The 24,344-nt window shown below is 33.8% G+C and overlaps 1 protein-coding gene across 2 annotated transcripts; it reads right to left on the reverse strand.

The window, feature by feature from the left end:
- Positions 1-484: 484 nt before the first annotated feature.
- LOC135680914 (ADP-ribosylation factor GTPase-activating protein 3) lies at positions 485-16,570 on the reverse strand. Of its 2 annotated transcripts, XM_065195151.2 has the most exons (19): positions 16,419-16,570; positions 15,414-15,532; positions 14,757-14,829; positions 11,689-11,747; positions 10,383-10,458; positions 9,863-10,013; positions 9,632-9,703; positions 9,205-9,269; positions 7,184-7,219; positions 6,810-7,021; positions 6,509-6,631; positions 6,029-6,076; positions 5,253-5,309; positions 4,517-4,546; positions 3,744-3,784; positions 3,000-3,070; positions 2,281-2,365; positions 1,337-1,407; positions 485-770 (listed from the first exon to the last, which is right to left on the reverse strand). In XM_065195151.2, the coding sequence occupies exons 1-19, from the start codon at positions 16,494-16,496 to the stop codon at positions 708-710; spliced, it is 1,530 nt and encodes a 509-aa protein (XP_065051223.2). In that variant the 5' UTR covers positions 16,497-16,570; the 3' UTR covers positions 485-707. The 2 variants fall into 2 exon arrangements, with proteins under 2 accessions (XP_065051223.2, XP_065051232.2); XM_065195160.2 differs by lacking the exon at positions 5,253-5,309.
- Positions 16,571-24,344: the final 7,774 nt, after the last annotated feature.

Raw genomic sequence — 24,344 nt, forward strand, 5'->3', positions numbered from 1 at the left:
TCACAAAAAGTGTCTCAAAAAAATCCACGAAGACAAAAACTTTCAAACGTTGGAAGGAGAATTTTGCAACACAGATACAATTTGCATTAAAGGTTAAATCAAAAAACTTCCAAATTTATATCGTTGTAATTGTACAAAGGAAAGATTCAGACTTTTGAATGGTTACCAAAACAATTTTCATGAAGTTCTACACAGAAATCATTGCGTAAGCAAGATTTGTCAAAATACATGATAAATTCCATATAATAGATTAAGAGCAATGAAGTATTTTTAAAAAATATTTAGAGATGGTGTTGATATTAATTGTTTCTAGATGGAATCTCCCAACAATTTTTAAATTTTAACAATAATAACTTGATTTCAAAAGGCATGTTTAAAAACTGGGAATTTTACCTCTCATTCGAAAAAAGGCTGCATCTAATTCTTAAAGACGTAACCTGACGTCGCTGTTTAACAAAGAGAGCACACAATGCAGAAACAAAAATTCAGTGTCTTTCTTGTAATAGGCACGAGCAATTCACTAAAGTAGATTCTTAATCATCCATATTAAATACTCCTTTGATGTAAACTCCCGCTTGATTTTTCCGCTAAATTGCAATCATTTGGACGTAATAATCTTTCTTTTGATAAATTCCAAAAAATTAACAAACTACCAAAAAGTATTACATTTAAGAGACTTCTTACTAGCTAATGTTCCTTGACTGTCGTCAGTTCGAACCACTATATCTGCTTTGTAAGCTGCCAATTACTCCAGAGGCCATATTTGAAAGCTGGTACAAAAATTAAAAAGGAGTTAAGTAATGAATAGAAAATTAATGAACAAAAGTAATTCTTTTACACGTGTAAAGCCATCAAACTGATTGCGCTTTACGAGTATAAATCATTGCGTGAAAGGGGCATAGAAAAGAGACTTCTTTAAAGAAATCCATCAGCTATGAGCAACTCCAAGTTTCCCCCATTTACAACAGAACACCCTCCCCCCCCACCCAAATTGAAGTCCCATTCATGTCATCCTTTCTCTAAAACTGGCCTAGGTAAGTCAATGTGCACTAGCGAAACATCGGATCTCAGAATAAATACTTACGAATAAATGAATAGATATAGAATACGAATAAATAATACGAATAAATAATACAATAAATAGAATAAAAACAGTTTTCTTTTGCTAAAAATAAAAGAAAACATTTAAGCCCCAGCCACCCCTACCAGGATTTGTTGGAAAAAGTGTCGCACTGGTTTAGCAAGAGCTTTAAGGACACAAATGGAAACAGAAGTCAACCTTTGTGTTACCTTTAACGAGTTCGATTACACCAGCAATGAGAAAATTCACACGAACCTTTCCTGTTACTTGAGAAACCCCAGCTTTCAGCTGGGAATAATCAACAGAGCGGAACGAGCCTCCCTTTTCTGCAAGAAAACGAATAAACCTTAAAAGAAAACTTTAAAAGTTTGCTTCAGCAAAAATGCCCGTGTAATCGCGACCTTTGATAGCTACCACGTCATCAACCCATAAGATTTGGAATGAAGTTTGTTTTCGGCGGTATTTGGTGGTAGCATGTCGGATTTTTGGTGTATATTTACTACGTGAATTCTAAATGGCTTTGAAAAAAGCAAACATACTTGAATTCTGTAAGTTTTATTAAAGCGAATGGTTTATAATTTTCTTAATAAATGATCATCCAACAGCAAAAAATGTTATTCGATATGCTAGTCTGTTTAAGGTTTGACATGCCACACTTGCGTTGGAAGGGCACAACAAGAGAGTAGGCGTAAACATGGAACTCGTGAGAAAATTTCCCTCCAACAACATATCCACAAACTGACCGTGCTGGCTGACTATGGGAAAGTTCAATAAAACTATTCGGTTCATAAGTAACCCATGCTGGCAACAGAAATCTATAACAAATTACTGATAACAAAAAGACAAAATCTGTTTCTACAGAGGAAATTCCTTGCACAACACGCAGAGAGATAATTTCAAAATACACAGGTAATCTTCTTGCCTCATTAGAGCGACAGACACTATCAACAACATCCATTTTATTATGGTTTTTTTCAGCGAGAGTAACTCAAAAACTAGTTTCCTGACAACACTTATCTTCTAAATTCATCTTTTATATTTCTTCATTAAACTCCTTTTAATTTCAATTTTAAGTATCAATTATCAATTATCATTCCTTACTTTAGATGTTGATTATACTGCCGACTCAAGTTGAAACTTCTCTGCAATTAGGCTCATGGGTTCAAAGAATGAAGCAAAGACGTTTTGATGCAGTTTACCTTTTTTCTCTTCTCCAAATAAGTCAGCACTTGAAATCGCATTCGATCCGTGATACCTATCCAACTTCTCACGAGTTTCGTCTTCCTATATCATAACAAAAAACACTGATATTTGCGATGTATCATATCAAAGAGGAAGACAAAAACCCCAGGAACATGCAAAATTTATCAAGCATGTAGAGATATCGTCCTTGAGAAGAGGAATAAAATTATGGAAATATAATTAATGCTCTCGGAAAAATGTGGCTTAAACGTTTCATGAAAAACATCTTCAAAGATTTTGCAAAAATGTTTATTAAACTCCTTCCCGGGAAATGTTGTGCAATTTCAACAATCATGGTGTGAAAAGTTGGAAATCCCACTAACGCAGATATATATTTTAAAATCATTAACAAGCAAAGTCGGCCATTTTCACCAACGAACGTTCAGAACGAAGAAAATGTTACTACTGTTGCGCAGTTTGATTACCATCATTTTGTCAAGTTGTATTCTTCCGAACCAAATCTGAAACATCGGCACAATGGGCTAATGGGTTAAGAAAAGCGGTCTGAAGGAAGTGGCTTTGGAATATTCAAGACCTATCTCACCAAGCAGAAAAATAATTGTTTATAAAAGCAAGATAAATTGGACGAGATTGATTCGCCCGCTGATTCGCCCGCTGATTCGCCCGCTTTAATAGAAGGATACTTAGATTGGAAGGAGAACAACTGTTAGCAAACCTCTCTCTTATCACCAAAAACATCTCTTGATGAGATAGACTTGGCGTTTCCAAATTTCTTTTGGATCTCCTCTGAAAGATATAAGACAAGTAAGCAAATTACATTTTTAAATGGTAAATCCCTCAGTTCAAAGTTGTTTGCATTAACAAAAACATATTGGTATTAAATTATGGTATTAAATAATGAGACTTTAAGAGGAGGGGGGAGGTTGGGTGGGGGGGGGGGCTGTAAATGTTGAGGCGAAAAAGGTGTCAATTTTTGTATTGATTATTGTTTTAAAGAAAGATGCTATTGAAAACATCTTTAAATCTTCAATTCTTACTTAAAGGCTCGTATGTATGTGAAATTAATTCTAGAAATCCATCTTTTTTTTCTTATTAGAATGCATCAATCTAGAAGCACCTGCTGTTCAAGCAAAGGTCTTGGTAAAAACAAAACATGATAGAAGATGATGGATTCAGACAAAAAATGCCATTTTCATTTAAAAAAAGCCATTTTCCCTTTTAATAATTTCAATTTTTGACATAGAAGCCGCGAAAATACAAGCTGCAAGCAACAAGAAATGCAAATTCTGACAGATGCTGGACTGAAAAAGAACAGCAAAAGTGCTCAAGCAGCCACCTGTCGTGATTCCTGGAATAAACAAGAAATCTATCACGTATGTGAAGATAATCTGCAGACATAAACTTCAAAATTCTCATTTTTATTGACAACATTTTGCGATATTTCAGGCAAGCAACTTACCTGTAGGAGGCTCAGAAACGTCTCTTTTGTTTGATCTTGACCTACACATGGAAATTAAGACAGTGACATAAGGCATCAATGGGTTTTAGACCTTCACCTACAAACACTGAGTTTTACATCAAAACTATATTTCCATGGTGCTACGTTTCAAGAGAAGAAAATAATCGGTATAGGCTTGAGGCAACTTTCAAAATGAAAAGCTGAGTCTCTTGGCAGAGAACTGGTTTACGCTTTCCTTTGAAATTGGCCCTCTATTTTCACAAAGTCTTTCCACTACAGAAACTGAAAGGACCAAAGGTGATTTGCTTTTCTTTGTGGCTCTTTTGCCGGTTTGTACAAAAAACAATTTAAGAGCAAATCAATACTAAGTAGTCCGACAAAACAAAAATAATCCGTTAAAAAGTTTGTCCGGCATTGGGTAATAAGGGTCTTGTTTTTACTTAATTTCTAACTTTCTACGGGTGCAAATTTCCACTTGCAGAATGAAATCTGACGGGAATCGCCATGCACATGCTTGATTGATAACCTTTCGCATAAAAAAAACTTAAATGCTATTTCTAAAGTACAATGATTCTCTAGAAAATACATTGGAGATATCTCCATCTAGCAATTGATATGCGCATTTTATTCTTAAATGCTCATGCACACCGTTTCTAGTAAGAGCGACCTAAATCATCGAGTTGTGAACTAAAAATCAAGCAACATGTCTTCAACAGGGAAAATACATTCGATGAAAAAATCAATTTGATTGTTTAAATGCTTTGCTAATTCACCTTGATTCTTCATAAGATCGGTTGTAGGATCTAAAAGAGGAATACTGCCAAATTAAGGGGAATATTGCCAAATTAAGGGGAATATTGTAAAAATAAGGGGAATACTGCCAAATTAAGGGGAATAATGCCAAATTAAGGGGAATACTGCCAAATTAAGGGGAATATTGCCAAATTAAGGGGAATACTGCCAAATTAAGGGGAATATTATAAAAATAAGGGGAATACTGCCAAATTAAAGGGAATACTGCCAAATTAAGGGGAATATTGCCAATAAAGGGGAATACTGCCAAATTATATGATGACACAAAGTGAAATATCGACGGGATCATCAAAAACCACCAAACAAAATTTGTTCATTCTACAAAATTTCTACTAACTTTGGGGTGTTAGAAATGCAGGCTGTCTTGCTGAAGTAAGAATTTTAACCCTCTCTTTTTACTTAAAATAATTTTCTTGTTCAAACACCTTTTACAATGCCGTGATAACAAACGACAAAGTTAGCAAATCTAACTGCGAAAGAATTTCAGTGAAAAGCAAAAAATGACAGTACAATAATCATATGAATGAATTTTCAAACGATGCCAAATTCGTTTTACGTTGTGCGTATTAAGAATAACAGATTAATTGAAAGTGCTTCGCAGAAAATTATTTAAACATCCGTTAGGCTTGATTAGTTAAGGAAGATTACACTTCCATTTGTTATATATTATAATCACGTGTCAAAATTACGCTTCACCTGTAATCTGCGTTATCTCTAGCGCCCATGCTTCTGCCAGCATAACTAGTCTCGTATCTAAATCAAATGATTCATCCAAATAGATTTCAATCGAAATATTTCCCTTAAAAGATCTTACAGACTGAATGACAGCCGGAATTCAAGGTTACCGTTAACAGTATATGAGAATTGATGGCGTAAGCAAGGCCCTAAATTATTTTGTTGTAGGATCAAACAGACTTGTTCAGAAAAGATGATTTAGCCATGAGTCATTTACATCAGTTATAAACAATTTGAATTTAAGAGTTAGGTTTACTGTACAATCTACGTTCTACGAAGTAAATAAAGGTAAATGGAGAGAAAAAAATATACTAAAAGCAAGAGTGTTAGGTTACGCGAGGCTCTATTGACTGAATTGTTACATAAAGTTCCATTTATCATTTTTTAAGGTCCCGTTTGCCTAGCAGTAGATTACATGACAAACTCTGGGAGATTTATGCATTGCCAAGTAGCAATTGCACAATAAGGGTCCCGTTTATTGAAGGCTGCATTGCAAAACATAGATAACTTTCTTTAGGAAATATACAAATCTCTTGATAATTCGTGTACCGAACGAAAGAACCTCTAAAAAGTACTGTGGCACTCAATCAAAAATATATTTTTCTTTGAGAGCAGGAGAGTGAGACAGGCTCATTACCAGCAGGTACGCTAAAGAGCAGGCGAACATTCCATAGGTACAGGTCTTAAAAGAGAACTATGTTTAATTTTAAGAAGGATCTCTCGTTGATAATACTTACGGTGGCGGTTCTTCCTGGTATGGAGGCGAGGAATCATCCATTCCATATCTAACAAAACAGAAAGAATGATAAAAGATTTTTATATAATAACTTTCTCCAATAGGACGACGTGATATACCGTATGACCCAGATGACGCAAGTAGCCGCAACCAGATACGTCGAATCAATTTACTCGACAAAAAGTTTATTGGCCGCTTGAGGTAGACGTAAAAATCAGCTTAAGACAAAATCAAAGCTTCTTTAATTTAATCAACTTGTTGGCATCACATCGCCAGGAAATGGTTAACAAATGCGATGGGAGATTATAAAAGCTCAATGAACTGGTGTTCTTTTTGCCCTTTGCACTTTTGCTAAGATTGAGGAATTTCGATGGGTGTCAGCAACGTCGCTACTTTGATGACAGTATCGAAGTGTTCTCTCTTGAGCACTTGAAGCTGCAATAAAGGCCAGTCAAACTGTCATTCATTAAAAGCCACTTACGAGTCAAAGAAGCCAGAAGAAGACGAGGCAGAACTGTATCTGTCCTTGAACGTTGAGCCACCAGCACTGGCATCGATCTGCTCCACTGTGTTCATACTATCTGATGCTGAATGCCCAATTCCACTGCAAAAGACATATTCTTTTTACATTGAGGGTATTATTGTATTCCCTGAAAGCTTTTTCATTGGCAATGTGCATTATCTTAGTTTTTATATAAATCTCAACCGAAGGTGCTTGCTAATGTAGATGAAATCAGTTTGCGTTAAACAGTAAACTAATAGAAGAGACAATGATTAGATACCCTCTGTGCCCTGCAAAGCCCATTCCCAATCGCTCCATCTGCTCTGCCTTTTTTGGGTCCATATTTTTGAGTTTCTGCTCTTCTTTTAACATGCCCTGTGATTTGTACTGCAGAGAAGCTGATGGGCCAGGAGACGAGTCGGCTGGTACAGACTCTTTCATTTTATCTAACTTCTGAGCTTCATTCTCAATTTCTGCAAAGTTGGAGCTCACCTACAAAATGCAGTGAAACAGAATTTGATATAAAACAACAACATACACGACACAAACATATTAAAAGGAGCCTAAGCATGCGACAAAGAGGTAGAACGTAAAAGCAAACGAGAAAAAATGACGAAAAGCAAACTATAAAGGTAAAAAACTTCTCCAAATCACCTTTGTGGCTCCTAGACCTGATTTCTTCGCTCCAATCTGAAACGACATCATAAAACAAACGTATTATTAAGTGTATAGACACTCCTCTGCGCAGATGTTTACAGACAGGGGTGCAATGTAATAGCCTCTTCATAAACTGACTTGGAACAAGTGCTATCTTCATGCATGCATTAAACCAAGGTAAAATAAGGAACTCTCTATTTTATCTTGATCAAACGCACCAAAATTTGCTAAATTATCTAATTTGCTTGCCTGACTAAAATATCCATTTGTGCTCTTAGACAGAACTAAATAGAAGCCTTGATCATCAAAGAAACAAGCAAGGTGGAATTTTCATCGAGTTTTTGAAATTCCAGAAATTCTAGTTTCAAACAATGAGATTCTTTTTACGACATGGCTTTGTTTTTTGTAGGCATTTTCTACAAATCACGCCGTTCTACTTTGTAAATGCCTTTCTATGATACAACAATTTTACGTGCTCAGAGACAGCAAACTCTATGCAAGTAGAGCAAACTTTTTTGACATTGACTTTATGCAAAGTTCTTTTGAACAGTTCTTCTCACTCCAATTATTAAAATCTCAAAATTAAAGCGCAAATACAATTTTTTAGAGATTGAAACGTCTCCTTAATTGACTTTAGCATGTTGATGAAAAATTCTGAAGAAAAAATATTTTCCTCTTTACATCTTCGTATTTTTTTGATAACAAGCCTGTTCGTATGATGCCAACTGAAATCAAGGAAACGATATCAGCAAGTCCCTTGACATACACAACAGCCTGGCTACCTTTTATCAATGCAAAAAGCTTTAAAAATAAAAGCAGCATCTTCGTTGCTTGCGATCGAGAAACGACAGGACTTTTCAATCGGTTTCACTTGCAAGAATTCACCTTTGAAATACCTTAACAATGTTTATATTCTCTGATACTTTAACAGATCGAGTGTGAGAAATGCGAAATACGAAAACAAGGTAAATAAACGGATTATTAAATGTTTTGCAGCATTTAATCATTAAAGATACCAAAGATGTGCATCAGGCAGGTAATGCAGTTATCCTAATTAAAACACATACATGAAATCGTCTATGGCGATCGGGCATTATCAAAATGCCACTAGCCATTTTCAATTATATAACATGGTATATATAGTGTAATTCATAAAAAATTGATGTCAAAGTTATTTGCTAGAACCCTTTACAGTTGCAAATGAATAATGAAACCCTTTCCAGACATCTGCCAACGATTTGAAAAAGTAAAGAAGAGACAAGGAGAGAAATATATATCCTCTTAAACAGTTAACAATCACGGAACATCAATTCAAAATATATAATGACGAAGGAAGCTGTGCGAGTCGCGTTCTTTTGACTTCTTATGTTGATTATCATCGTGGATATTTCACTTAAATCCTTTAAATCTATCCAAAATTCAGGACTTCGAGCGAAAAAGAGTTTTAAATCTAGGAATAAGTCCAGTTACCATTCGATATTGGCTGTTATATGCGCAAAAGCTGTTATATGCTTACAAGCAAAGTAAAGATTGAAGCACAGTTGGGGCAATAAAAGGACATTCAACCGAGGAAGTTACAATGACCGTTGGGACGAATAAACTACCTTTATATCCTGTGTACGTCATAGAGTTATCATTCTTCAAATTACTCACTAAGTACTACCAAGTCAAGCAGTGCATGAAACAGAAGTAGCACGAATGCAACCCTACTACACTAATTTACAATAAGAAACCGACGCACTTTCCAAAACAAATGCAAAACATTTGCAATAATTCCCTACCTTATATGCAGCAAAATGAAAAAAACAGAGGTGGGTGGTAGAAACAGCATATTTAATGTTTACACGCAAAAATTGCTCAACGTATCAACAAAATTGCTCAATCGACTGGATTCGAAGCGATCGATTTAAAACAAAGCTAACCGATCATCACTTAAAGGTTCATTTCCAAAACAAAAAGAAAAAAGGAAAATCGGATTCAAGCTTCTCTCAGGATAGAATAAATAAAAGAGCACTTACACCTCCCTTTTTCTTTGCAACGGCTGACTTTGGTTTTCTTGAGCCAATAGTAGGAACTCTTGCATCTAGAATACGATATACCAAATCAATATGGAACTAGAATACGATATATTAAGGCTTAAATCGTGGGAGAACGGTTGAAAAGGGCCTTCAGTACGTTGCACAGTATTTCTGGTTTTCCAGACAATCACGAGATTTCGCAAAAGACCTATTATACCATTACAAGTCTTTTTACCAGCCAGCTTGGGCAGACGTCAGAACAGGAAAGTTATGATAATACCAAAAGGGAATCAGCTTTGTTCCAAAGCATCTGAAAATTGTAGCGACCTCATAACAGCAATCCGAACCTCCAATAGGTAATCTTTGTAAAACTTATAATAGCATATATGGAAGTAAAAGGTGATTTGAATTTGTTTCCTGAACTTACCTTTAGTTGCTGAAGTCTTAGGAGGGGACACTGCTAATGAGCCAAAATCAGCAAGTTTATCCGCATCTTTGTCTGCAAAAGACCAATAAACCACAACTTACTTTCACAGAAAAAAATACATTTCAAAAATTAAATTTAATCAAGAATATAGGGATAAATAAATCGTCTAAGCTGCGAATTGGATAATAAACAGCAGTCACAGGACAGTGCAAAAAGGTACAAGAATCATACCAGAATTTCCATTGTTTGTTGGAGTATTGTTTCGTGGGCTGGCCACAGGTTGAACTTGAGATACGCTGCTAGCTTCGTGAGATTCGTTAAAAAAGTCAGCTTCCTTTTCTTCAGGACTGGCTGCTGTATGGTGATGGGCATCAATGTTCAACTAGATGGGATGAAAATTTTCGCTTGTTTTGATGTATATGTTTACAAATAAAGAGAATGACAAAATAAATGGAAAACTTGATTAAATGGAAGCAACGATTATAAAAATGGTGAAACTTGATAAATATTAAAAACTAGAAGAGGTGGAAGACAATCATAAGTGAAATATAAAAAGAGGCTCAATTTGAAAATATTTAGGTCTGTGCCTGGTTAGAAACAACAGAGAGATCTGTTGCTCAAGATGAGAAAATAACCTCTAATGATAAAAAGGTTCCATAGCATTTGAAATCTAAGGAAAATGAAAAGTACTCTAAACGTCAAGAAGAATATTGCATTGACCAAACTACATTAAGAATCTTATTAAACTCACAACACTAGTTCCATATTGTTGGCATGCCTTTTGTGCAAGTGATGATAATTTTTCTCTGTACATTGCAGCTACTCTACTGTTGAAAAGAAGAAAGAAATTTCAGAGCTATGAAATAAAGAAATAAAGTACCAACACCATTACTCTAAACAATTAAACATGAAAAAGTCTTATAATATCACATTCATTTTGAAATAGTTTGGAAAATAAAAATGAATGCCAAAAATTAGTGAATGAAGTGAACAGAGTAATTTTATGTTAATTAAAGCAAGATTTCAACGATGTTTGCGAATCTGAAACTCAAAATTAACTCCAGTACTGATTTAACAAGTTACCAAAGAAATTACTGTTTTGCTGCTCATGACAAAATATAAATAAGATTAGGATGTTTCTCTGCTATAATATAGTACAGTTTACATTAAGTAACAAACCTAATGAAAACTTATATCACATGGATTTGTTCAAGCCAATTTTTTTCCCGAAAAAAATATTTAAACACCAGAAATTTCACAAATATTTGCTTTACAATTAAAGATTCATTGCTAACAATAAGGCTCATGGCAAATCATACAGGCAATGATGCAAATAATGTCAGTAAACTTCTATGGACAACCAAAATTGATTCAAGACTGCCTGAAAATGCATAATGGGATGTCTACCCAGCACAATGGCTCACTGTTAGCAATGAGTCTTTAAAGACTTAAGAAATAACGTTATTTCGACGTTATACTGTTATTTCAAAAAGTTTTATACTGTTATTTCAAAGATGTCAAAGGGTTTTCACTTTGCCTCAAAGATATAATCAATTGTGATATGAAGGATATGATGCTCCTCTTTGCACCTCAACATTTTTCAGATTCTATTTCAGATTCAAATTTTCAGATTCCATTTACTGGATTGGTATTGTAAATATTCACTTGTTTGTACCTTTATAGTTATGTTCAAGATTGTTGTATGGTTCAGGGAAAAAACTTAGACAAAAAGGGTTCCATTTCTCTGGCTGCATTTATTCTGATTGTTCCATTAACTCCGATTATTTGGTGATCTCACTTGCATTCCAAAAGAGTACCAATATTTGGAATGTAAGAAGACAATTTGTATTCATGTATCAAGTATATTTGATCTAGGACATTGAAAGGAAGTAGCATAAAACAGGGACCTGGAGCCCATAAAAATGATATGGGTGCTATTATGGGCTACAGCTCATCAGAAGAAGATAAATCTACAGCAACAATAATATTGACTTTGCCTCTTCAAAAACAAAACTATGACTAAATTCACCACAGAAAAATTTGAATCCCTGCCTTACCTGTTGTATTTTGCCACTGCGTCAGTGGTAGTCAGATTGTGTTGTCTAAAAAATGCATTCTAGAAAAAGCGAAACAATTACAATAAATCCAAACTTAACGATAGCATATCGGAATTGGGAAACTACATATAAGGAAAAATTATTCATTTTATAATGATTTTAACATAATGATTTGAAAGATACACTTTACAAACACAAGTTTAGGTAAATACAGTTCAAACCAGTGGAAGATCTAGACAATAATTTTGGGTCTGGTAATGGGTCCTATATGGGCATTGTCCCATATTTTCTGGCGAGGCGCTTGACTTCCATCCAAAATTAGGTGATGCCCAATTTTGTGTACGAAGAAGTATGAAGAAGTGGGTCGCGGGGAACGCATACATATACCTATATATATAGAGACGCATAACTTTTTTGCTATGCAAGGCATGCTCGATTTCCTGTAATTAGGGTACCGATTTCTATTGCTTGCGGCCACGAAATGATGTTGACTCAACATCATTACAAAGTCAATGAAGCAAAGAAGCATTGTATCATTGCCAGAAGGGAAGTTGGCACAGCTTTTCGTGAAAACAATCAATCCTTCGTGGTATGACGTGATTTAAGAAACGGATATAGTGGCAATAAAAGTTTTGATTGGTAAAAGTGTATTGCTATTGTCAATTTTGCCATTGTTTTTCTTCGCATATCAGAGCCCTGTGCTCCTACCATGAAGATATCTCAGCATGCACTCTAGCGCTCCAACGTGCATAGAGCTGTGCACTTCGCGACTGAAAAGATCTTACAAATCGTGTCACCTAAACCAATACTTTGCAACGTAATATCACCACAATTTCTAATTAAAGCAATTTCAAATCCAAAAAGCAAGTAAGCAAAGAATAACTATCTTTGTTGCAACAAACAACTAAATTTCGCGGCTCAGCGTTTCTGCCCTCAGATGCTGTAGGTGAAAGGTTCGAAAATCATTGCATCAGTTAATATTGAAAGCTTTATAACGGTTTCCATTCCAAAAGGCAACTCAAGTATAAAGTATAACTACCCATGAGTGTAGCGGATGCTATGAAACTACCTACAAAGCATCAAAAGAGTACCGCCATTCTTCGTGAACAGCGACAGGATACCTATGTTTACTTTTTGATAAGATTCACAATTGAAAAGATTAATTTTACTTAGATAAGAAATTATATTATCAAGGCAAGTAAGAAAAATAAGTCTGAAAACCAAACCAGGAAATGTCATGATGAATTCTAAAAGAAAGATTTTGATTTCTTGCCAAGCAGAGGACTTTAATATTCCTTTAGTTGCTTACAGCAGGAGAAAAGCTCACTGAGTGTTGCAAGATTTCAGTGAAATTCATTCTCATCATATATAGCAAAGAAGCCAAATTATTAAACATTGCAAATTATGACATATGAAATCATCTTATCCCATTCTCTAAAGTCTGTCATTTTATCTTGATAAAGTTCTTGATCTCTAGATAAACATATCATGTATACCTAAGTCTTCTAGAGTTCAATATACTTTACATGTCAAAGGCAAAATGTATTCAACATTCCTGAGCTTCCTGCCAAGGATTCTCTCTTGCTTATTGCAACATCTCATGAGCATTACTTTACAACTATCTGGAAAGCACTTTTTGCTTGATCCATGAGCAAATAAGTGGTATGATCTGTCTACTCCAGGTTAGCTAGTTCAGTCAAGAAAAATGAGCAAATAGTTGATGAGGCGTATTGGAAAAGCTTTGCTGAAAATTCATAGCACTCTTCCATGCGATCCTTAAATTTCATTGAACTTCAGGTGCTGGTCTCTTCCCTTTAGAGGGTTCAAAACAAGCTCTCATCATTGTGCAGTCATAGCCTTCACTTGCAGCTTATGAAAACAGGACACATGCATGGTCAGCGGTTTAAACAAGTTCCAATGAGTTCCTGAGATTGGTTCCAAGAAGTTTCTTTTGTTTTGGCGTAAAAGATCAAAGACAATCCATTGCAATGGCTACGACAGGGTTTCATTCTTGAAAAATACAATGGGTTGGTACAAAGGGTTTCCTTAGCTACAACAGGGTTCCTTTCTTTAGAGTAGAATAATATGTTACAAATGATTACCATGGCTATGACAGGGTTCCTTTTTTCACAATACCATATTTAGAGAGCGGCAATGTTTGTGGTACAAGAACCTATTGCGTAGGGATTTATTTGAAAGTAAAGGGAAAACCTGTGTTATGTGTTATAGGAAATTTGACATGGTTCCAGAATGCTTGGCACCTGGTCTGGATCTGCCGCTGGTTCAAACATTTGTAAAATCATTGGATACTCAAACAATTTCATTAAAACAATGGATTCAATGTTCTTGTTCTAAAAACAAAATGCATGTTCATATTTTTATTGGTGCTTGTATTCCATGTTCCATTTCAAATTTACCCACTTTAGTCAATGTGAGCAAAGAGAAAAACAAATAGATAAACCAATTTTGTATAAAAAACAAGGGTGTAAGTGGGATAGCCTGACCACAATTTGGGTTTCTAAATGTGGCATTCATGTGGCATTCAGTATGTAAACAAAGTATTTCAGGTTAAGATTAATTTCCATGTCAAAGAAATAACACTAAAAAAATGGTTTCATTTATATCAGTGTCCGATAGTTAGTGTAAACAATCTTTAGGTGGTACAAAACTTATAAAATGGCTTTGAAAAAGCAAAAATATGAGTATACTGAAGCTTTTCGTCTGACACTCTTAAGAGTATACAACATCAAAACATAGACCAAAAACTCTATGCTAGAAAATATATATACCCAGTTGTGGATCGAAATAGGCCAATCAGAAAACACAAGCACCCAAGTCAGTGTCATATGCCCATTAAAAATTTTTTATATTTGATGCCAGTTTTGGTCTATGTTTTGACTTTTATACTCTGAAGAGTGCCAGACTAAACAGTATATTAAATCTTTGCTTTTTTCAAAGCCATTCTTACAAGCTAGTGTGCTTTTATCCTAATTTTAATGTTAACTTAAATTTCATTTTCAATCGCCTGTGAAAGTGTAAAAAGTATATTAAGCGAATTAAATACTTACTGCTTTTGCATTGCCCCCAGCCTGCATACTACGCAGCTGTAGCCATGTCCAATTTGTATCCAATTGAATTGACCTAGATCAAAGTTTTTCCAAATACATGACAGTGGTTGGAAATATTTGAAAACATGTTTTCATAACTATCAATAATTCAAGGGAGGCAATTTTTAAAATCTCAAAAGTCCATAGTTTGAAAATTTCAATGTAAAACATTAACATATTTAATTGTAATTTATATTTTTGAATCAGTTCAAATTTAATCAAACTAATGACATTGTAGGTATCTAATGGGTAAAGGCTGCAATAAGTATAATAAGGTTAGCATTTCTTGTAATTTCTAGAAATAAAAGAAGACTTTTAATTTCCAAATATGAAATTTCTAACTTGCTTGATATCAAACAGACAGGTCTTATCTAAGAAACCACAACTTTAAACTAGATATGTCAATGTTGAAAAAAGGAAAGGCCTTTGTAAACAAAAACATTAAAAATGATAGCTTTAAATTGATATCTGTGCAAAGCTTATTGTAAATGTTACATAATTATGTAAATCAGGTAACATGAATATTGTTCAAAAATAATCTTTTAAAGAATGTTGGATAATATCCTGAAAAAAACTTAGTATGAATACACAAAACATTTGTTCTTTGATTATTCTTACCTTATAAATGTAAGATGTACTCCAAGGGATCTGTGGACTGCAGAGCAATCGATGCACAAAAATACACCATATGTCACAGAGGCCCACGTTGGGTTAGATGCACGGCAGTCAAAGCACATCTAGAAATGAGCATATATTTGGATAAAATGCACAAATATTTTCAAGTTAAATGCAAATTCTGACATTGAAATAAAATATTGACAAGATTTTTAGGATTTTTATTGTTAAAATAGCAAAAACAAATTTTCATTTTGCAACAAGAAGAAATACATGTCCAAGTTAGTTCTCCTAAAACCCTAGACCGTAAGTATTTTTCTCTGTGCTGGGAGCGTCGGAGCAACAAAACTCAAATTTACAAATAACAATAGTTTTGCAGCCCACAATTTGTAGCAACAGGTATTCAAAAAGCAGTTTTCAAAAAGCACCTTAACCTAAAAGGCTAGGTAAATAAGTTGCTTTAAAAACCATGTCACAAATGACAATAAACCCTAAAACCACAATAAACCTGAAAAGCCAAAGTAAATTCTGAGTTTTATCACCCAGAAAAATATCATAAGTTAAAAATTTGCCATTTAGAAAATTAACATCACTGTTTGATCAAATATAAATATTTGATATTCTCCAAAACGGAAATCCTAATTTTGGTAGTTAAAATAGGGTTGATTTGAGATGAAACAAAAAATCCTTGTAGATAACATCGAGAAAAAACATGGCCTAAATTTAATTCAAAGAAATGTCGGCAGCCAAATTATCAACTCACACAATAATTGAGCTTTGAAAGGACTTCATTGCTGAAATAAATCACATTAAATTGTCTTAAAAAAATAACACATCGCGGCAAAATCAAGCCACCTTAACTTTTGTTTACTGTTCTCCTACTAGAAAAATTTAACAAGCAAAATTTTCCATTCATTTCAGTTCGGTGTCGCCCGATAATTCACTTTTGGTGGGATAGATGATGACAAAAAATCATAAAAAATTGAAAGTGAGTTTCGGATAAAGTACCTTATTCTCCGCTGACGACGATTTCAGCCTTTTAAAGGCCTGCTGTAAATCTTTGGCAGGAACTTTTTCTTCCGCCATGATGAATCTTTATCGTATGAACAAAACACGTCAGCTATGAAGCAGTGCTCCTGCGCAACTACCGTCTTCCAGAATCTTGATACAGTAAAATGCCATGGCCACCTGAGGCCATTCAGTTCATGTATAAGTTTAAATTCCACTACATACAAATTTTGTCAAAACATTAAAATAAACTATTGGCTACAAGTTACAATACAAGTTTAGAGACTAAAGATAACTACAGAAAAATTAGAAAATTTGCATGAAGAGGAATTTTTGAGGAGGAGGTCTCTCAGTAGCAAAGCTAATCGAGGAGAGGCCACCCCTTTATAGGAAAATTTTAATTGATGAATATAACTAAGTAGGGGAGATTTGATTGACAGATTCATACACAAAAGTCAGAAGTTTAAGTTGAAAGAGATCATGCAGTTTTAAGATTTTCAAACCGGAGAAGATAGGAGTTGAGTGCGAAGTAAAGTTCTCGAATGCAATTGCCCTTATAACCCGTTTCTGTAATAGGAATACTGGATTAATATACACTTACGTTCAAAAAGTATTGGGACGAATTCGATAAACGAATTATGGCGTTCCGTTGGATTCGGTTTTGCAACGGAAACTTTTTCAGATTTAGGCAGTCCTTCTACAAATAATCTAGGCCCAAATTTCCCCAAAATGGAATAAAAAATTAACAAAATGCTTCAACTTATGAAGCATAGCCAAGAAAACAAAGGATTCTTTCGATTTTTCTGATTATAACAGCAAAATATGCAGAAGGGCTGAATGGCCTAACAATGGCAAAGTCACATGACCTTCCAAAAATTTTAGAGCTGTCCAAACAAATACAAATTTTTAATTTCACGTTTGCATAACAAAAAAAATTATCAAAGAAATTATGAAATCAAACTTTTAGGCTTCAAAAAACGTTTACTTCATCGACGAAAATGCTACAAATTTATTAAATTATTGCATTTATTCAAGCTACTTTCGAAATTGCGTAACATTAAAGGAGAAGCCATTTTACTCATCGTTGATGAGTAATTTTTGCTTTGAGAGAGCATTTTCTTCTTATAACGCTGGAAAATTTGTATTTTTCATGACTTCTATAGCCATGTTTATGCTTATGTTCCATTATTTAGCTTCTTTTACATGACAACATAATATCTAAAGGATTCAATACTTCGCAGTTCCCTCAGTAAAGACCTGTCGTCCCTCGGCGTCGTAAACTTCTTTGGTCTGCAAACCCTTGGTAAATTTTTTACTGTTCTTGTACGGAAAAACTTTTTACACACCAGAAAAGCTGCACTCATTGAGCAGCCGAGAATTGATGCAATATCGCGAAATCCATTTACTTTATTATAGTAGAAAGCGAGACCTATAGAAATTTTATGGTAGATGTATTTTCAATTTTTTGGCGTACATAAAAGGCTTCAAAATATCAACAATGTCTTGTGAAAATTTCATGGAAATTACTGCCGTACTTATTTAATGAGAAAGGTTTTAAAAAAGTCTTTCCGAAGTCTTTTGTTGCATAAAATGTCTTCGAAGTTTCGAAGGGTGTCCCAATACTTTTTGAACGTAAGTGTAAGAAGTGTCTTACTTTGAAGAACATGCCACAAATTCTTGCCAGTTTTTTAGAAAGCTCAGTCAAATGATATTTCCAAGAAATATTTTCATCTAAGAGGACTCCAAGAAATCTGATAGGAAAGTTTCCAATTTTGATATTGAATATTTGAGAGGAGGGGTTCTGAATAGACTTGAAGGTAATAAAATTTGTCTTATCAATATTCAATGATAATTTGTTAACATGAAGCCAAACTTTAACTTTTTTCAATTCATTATTAACTGTTCTTTGAAGCAAATCAAGATTGTCAGCTTCACAGTAGATATTGGTATCATCTGCAAATAAGGCTAGGTTTGAGGATGAGTATGGCAAATTGTTAATGTAAATTAGGAAAAGGGGAGAACCAAGGACTGAGCCCTGTGGAACTCCACGAGTTTGATCCATTTATTGATACATATAAACCATTCCCGGGTAACGTCCGCCATTAAGTCTGGGTAGCAAACTGACCTTTGGACTCTATGGCCGTCAACCGTAGCGATGGTGATTTACGATACATCAAAGCCGTAATTTCACAATCACGCTATTCTAACGTCATGTCTTTTACTTATCGATACTTAATTACACTGTCTATTATCTTGTACATAATTATTCATTGAAATTTCGCCTATTATTCTCCGGACGTTACCCGGGGAATGGTGATTTGAACCAGTCTAAGACGGTTCCTCGAATTCCATAATGTTCAAGCTTTGTCAGAAGAATTTCATGATTTACTGTATCAAATGCGTTTTTAGGTCAATAAAAATCCCACAACCGACTTTCTTACCATCTAATGAGTTCTTGATGGCTTCTGTTAAACTCCTTGCCGAATTTATGGTCAAACTCACTTGGAAAAACCTCCACACAGCGGCCTCCTCCGAGTGGCAAAGCGGCCACTTTGGAGTCCCCAAATGCCACATTTTACCTCCATTAACGGTCAAGCAGGCAACCTTTTACTAATCCAGAGAACCTAGAACCCCCCCCCCAAAAAAAAGCAAAGAAACTGAAAGCTTTATAAATAAAACACATAAAACAGCCAAATCATAGTAATTTTGTAGATACTATGTTTGAACCCTGAGTACATAGTAACAAACTTCTTTCAAAGAAGTTGGTTATGAGATAATTACTGCGTAATGAGGTGATTTTCTGCGAAATTGCCCTCAAAACCAGTGGTATGCTTCTCCCCCCGATGTCAATATTGGTGGTGGGTAATGACAGTTGATTGTGGAAGCCAGAAAACCTAAAAAAATCAACATCAACATTGATATTAGGGGCAGGGGGTTAGGTGCTTTTGCAATAAATGACTATAACAGCAAATGTCCCCTAACTTTTTTCCAGGATTGCAGTGCCTTTAAAGTTGAATGGAACACTGTAATAAGGACTAAACTGAACAAAGCTGCTCTAAATACGAAGACAACTTTACTCATAGACCTTGAAGTGAATATAACTCAAATAATAATCTAAAATACAAACTGGTTTCCTGGGCGGGATGTGAGATAAACCTTGCTGGATATCAGCAGTGATGCAATTACAGTAAACAAAATACTGACGACCATTACTTTACACTCTTTATTATAAAAAACTCTCTAGAAGATACTCGAGTACTGAAGCCCTTGAATTCGACAATTTTACTGTTTCAGAATTTCTTCGCAATGGCTACACACTTCGATCAGAAGTTTTTATACCTTGAAGAAAAAGTCCAGCTAATAGCGTTCAAAAAGGAACATATAGCTATCTGTATACATCAAATCGCAGAAAAATTTGGAGTCCAATGAAAGTTCAGCAAACGCTTAAAAGACAAGATCTGCAGAATTTTTTGATGTAAATAACGCTAATTTTGACTGGTTTTGTCGGGCAAGGGGATCAAACATTCCTATTAGCGGACCAATGATAAAAAAGAAGCCAAAGCTTTTGCAAACAGTTTCGGGTCAAGCACGTTTGAGTCCTCCAACGGCTGGTTGGATAAGTGGAAAAAAATGTTACATTATTGCCCAGTTTTGTGTCTTAGGAGAGGAAAGTGACGTTATGGAAGGTAATGTTATCTCTTGGGTTGAACGTTTAAGGGAAATAGTTATGGGTTATGAATTAAAAGATATTTGGAATTTAGACGAAACTGGATTCTTTTGGAAAGCCTTCCCTGAAAAGCCCTTGTCTCACAAATGGAAACGATGCAGGGGAGGCAAGAAATCAACGCAAAGGCTGACGGCATTGTTTATTGTGAGTAATACAGGCGAAATAGAGATGCCTATCATCATCGGAAAGGCGAAAATCAGAGATGCTTCAAGACTTCGTCAAACAAAACACGGCCACGGAGCGTCCTATTTCAACAACAAAAAAAGCAGGGATGATTTCGGAGCTAATGGAAAGGATTTTGCATCGACTAAACAGAAATCTTCTGATAGAGCAAAGAAAGGTTCTCCTTTTCATTGACAATGCACCATGTCATCCAGGGGCGTTGTGGCTAGGCGGGACACCGGGAAATCTGCCGGCGGGCCCCTTTAAAGTGAGTTTGCAAAACCCCTCACTTTCATGTAGACTCAAGTTCACAGTTCAGAATGAGAGGAGGTCAACACATACAAACAGGCCCCTGCGAAGGGATGCCTGGAATATGAACAGGGCCGCCATTAGGGGGACTAGTATTGGACAACTGCCCAAGAGCCTCCAGGTTTAGGGGGCCACTTAAAGCAAGGAACGCAAAAAAGTATGCCTAAAAATTTTAAAACGTGGTAAATGACTGCAAAAAACATTCTGAAATGTATTTCGAGCTAATTTAAAGGGCATGGCCGCAGAAGTTGAAGGGTTTAAAGTATCACCTGTGCATAACAGCATAAAGTTAGAGTTGGCGGGGTTGGGTGTGGCTATGGCAAGGGCGTGCAAAATGGGTTGGGTAGAAAAAGAGGAGGGTACCTGATCTGGGAATGGGTTTGTATGTATAGAATAGATGGAGGACATGGCTGTTGAATGTTTGGAACAACCCTTCCCATTTCTCCCAGCCCTTTATTCCCAAAGCCACTCCGTACCATGTTTATCCTCTTCACCCACTCAAATTAAATGCATTCATACACTCAACAGTCCTACTTTAGTAAGCACTCTTTGTCCATTGCTACTTTTTGTTGATCGTTATAATATATATATTTTTTATTTGCATTTCCTGACCTTTGCAACCGTGATCCTGGACGCAGGATTGCGAGGGGCGCCTACGAGAAGTGGACATACCAAATTAAAGCCCCAAAATGTCCCTCGTGGTTTTCTGGCTGATGAGTTGCTTTTTTATCATTTTCTGCCCACTTCCAAGCTAGTTGCTTAAAACATACAAGGACATACACAACCACCCCCCATCTGAGTTTAAGGCTGTAACCAGGTGGTAGTGACAACTCCTTATCTCCTTTTTTCTCATTTTTCTATTTGGGATTTTATACTTTTATTCACATATTGGTTTTTTAGTTTTTACCTTCTATGCCTATAAAAACATATCTCCTTTTTTCTCATTTTTCTATTCTGGATTTTATACTTTTATTCACATATTGGTTTTTTAGTTTTTACCTTCTATGCCTATAAAAACATATCTCCTTTTTTCTCATTTTTCTATTCTGGATTTTATACTTTTTTTCACATATTGGTTTTTTAGTTTTTACCTTCTATGCCTATAAAAACATATCTCCTTTTTTCTCATTTTTCTATTTTGGATTTTATACTTTTATTCACATATTGGTTTTTTAGTTTTTAACTTCTATGCCTATAAAAACATATCTCCTTTTTTATCATTTTTCAATTTTGGATTTTATACTTTTATTCACATATTGGTTTTTTAGTTTTTACCTTCTATGCCTATAAAAACATTATCTCCTTTTTTCTCATTTTTCTATTTTGGCTTTCATACTTTTATTCACATATTGGTTTTTTAGTTTTTACCTTCTATGCCTATAAAAACATATCTCCTTTTTTATCATTTTTCTATTTTGGATTTTATACTTTTATTCACATATTGGTTTTTTAGTTTTTACCTTCTATGCCTATAAAAACATTGGTAGTGACTACTCCTTATCTCATTTTTTCTCATTTTTCTTTTTTGGATTTTATACTTTTATTCACATATTGGTTTTTAAGTTTTTACCTTCTATGCCTATAAAAACATTATCTCCTTTTTTCTCATTTTTCTATTTTGGATTTTATACTTTTATTAACATATTGGTTTTTTAGTTTTTACCTTCTATGCCTATAAAAACATATCTCCTTTTTTCTCATTTTTCTATTCTGGATTTTATACTTTTTTTCACATATTGGTTTTTTAGTTTTTACCTTCTATGCCTATAAAAACATTATCTCCTTTTTTCTCACTTTTCTATTTTGGATTTTATACTTTTATTCACATATTGGTTTTTTAGTTTTTACCTTCTATGCCTATAAAAACATTATTTCCTTTTTTCTCACTTTTCTATTTTGGATTTTATACTTTTATTCACATATTGGTTTTTTAGTTTTTACCTTCTATGCCTATAAAAACATATCTCTTTTTTTCTCACTTTTCTATTTTGGATTTTATACTTTTATTCACATATTGGTTTTTTAGTTTTTACCTTCTATGCCTATAAAAACATTATCTCCTTTTTTCTCATTTTTCTATTTTTGATTTTATACTTTTATTCACATATTGGTTTTTTAGTTTTTACCTTCTATGCCTATAAAAACATTATTTCCTTTTTTCTCATTTTTCTATTTTGGATTTTATACTTTTATTCACATATTGGTTTTTTAGTTTTTACCTTCTATGCCTATAAAAGCATTATCTCCTTTTTTCTCATTTTTCTATTTTTGATTTTATACTTTTATTCACATATTGGTTTTTTAGTTTTTACCTTCTATGCCTATAAAAACATTATTTCCTTTTTTCTCATTTTTCTATTTTGGATTTTATACTTTTATTCACATATTGGTTTTTTAGTTTTTACCTTCTATGCCTATAAAAACATTATCTCCTTTTTTCTCACTTTTCTATTCTGGATTTTATACTTTTATTCACATATTGGTTTTTTAGTTTTTACCTTCTATGCCTATAAAAACATTATTTCCTTTTTTCTCACTTTTCTATTTTGGATTTTATACTTTTATTCACATATTGGTTTTTTAGTTTTTACCTTCTATGCCTATAAAAACATTATCTCCTTTTTTCTCATTTTTCTATTTTGGATTTTATACTTTTATTCACATATTGGTTTTTTAGTTTTTACCTTCTATGCCTATAAAAACATTATTTCCTTTTTTCTCATTTTTCTATTTTGGATTTTATACTTTTATTCACATATTGGTTTTTTAGTTTTACCTTCTATGCCTATAAAAACATTATCTCCTTTTTTCTCATTTTTCTATTTTGGATTTTATACTTTTATTCACATATTGGTTTTTTAGTTTTTACCTTCTATGCCTATAAAAACATTATCTCCTTTTTTCTCATTTTTCTATTTTGGATTTCATACTTTTATTCACATATTGGTTTTTTAGTTTTTACCTTCTATGCCTATAAAAACATATCTCCTTTTTTCTCATTTTTCTATTTTGGATTTTATACTTTTATTCACATATTGGTTTTTTAGTTTTTACCTTCTATGCCTATAAAAATATTATCTCCTTTTTTCTCATTTTTCTATTTTGGATTTTATACTTTTATTCACATATTGGTTTTTTAGTTTTTACCTTCTATGCCTATAAAAACATATCTCCTTTTTTCTCATTTTTCTATTTTGGATTTTATACTTTTATTCACATATTGGTTTTTTAGTTTTTACCTTCTATGCCTATAAAAATATTATCTCCTTTTATCTCATTTTTCTATTTTGGATTTTATACTTTTATTCACATATTGGTTTTTTAGTTTTTACCTTCTATGCCTATAAAAATATTATCTCCTTTTTTCTCATTTTTCTATTTTGGATTTTATACTTTTATTCACATATTGGTTTTTTAGTTTTTACCTTCTATGCCTATAAAAATATTATCTCCTTTTTTCTCATTTTTCTATTTTGGATTTTATACTTTTATTCACATATTGGTTTTTTAGTTTTTACCTTCTATGCCTATAAAAACATTATCTCCTTTTTTCTCATTTTTCTATTTTGGATTTCATACTTTTATTCACATATTGGTTTTTTAGTTTTTACCTTCTATGCCTATAAAAACATATCTCCTTTTTTCTCATTTTTCTATTTTGGATTTTATACTTTTATTCACATATTGGTTTTTTAGTTTTTACCTTCTATGCCTATAAAAATATTATC

The sequence above is a fragment of the Rhopilema esculentum genome, chromosome 17, assembly GCF_057945365.1.
Source record: "Rhopilema esculentum isolate cy_ngs chromosome 17, ASM5794536v1, whole genome shotgun sequence".
Lineage (NCBI taxonomy): Eukaryota > Metazoa > Cnidaria > Scyphozoa > Rhizostomeae > Rhizostomatidae > Rhopilema > Rhopilema esculentum.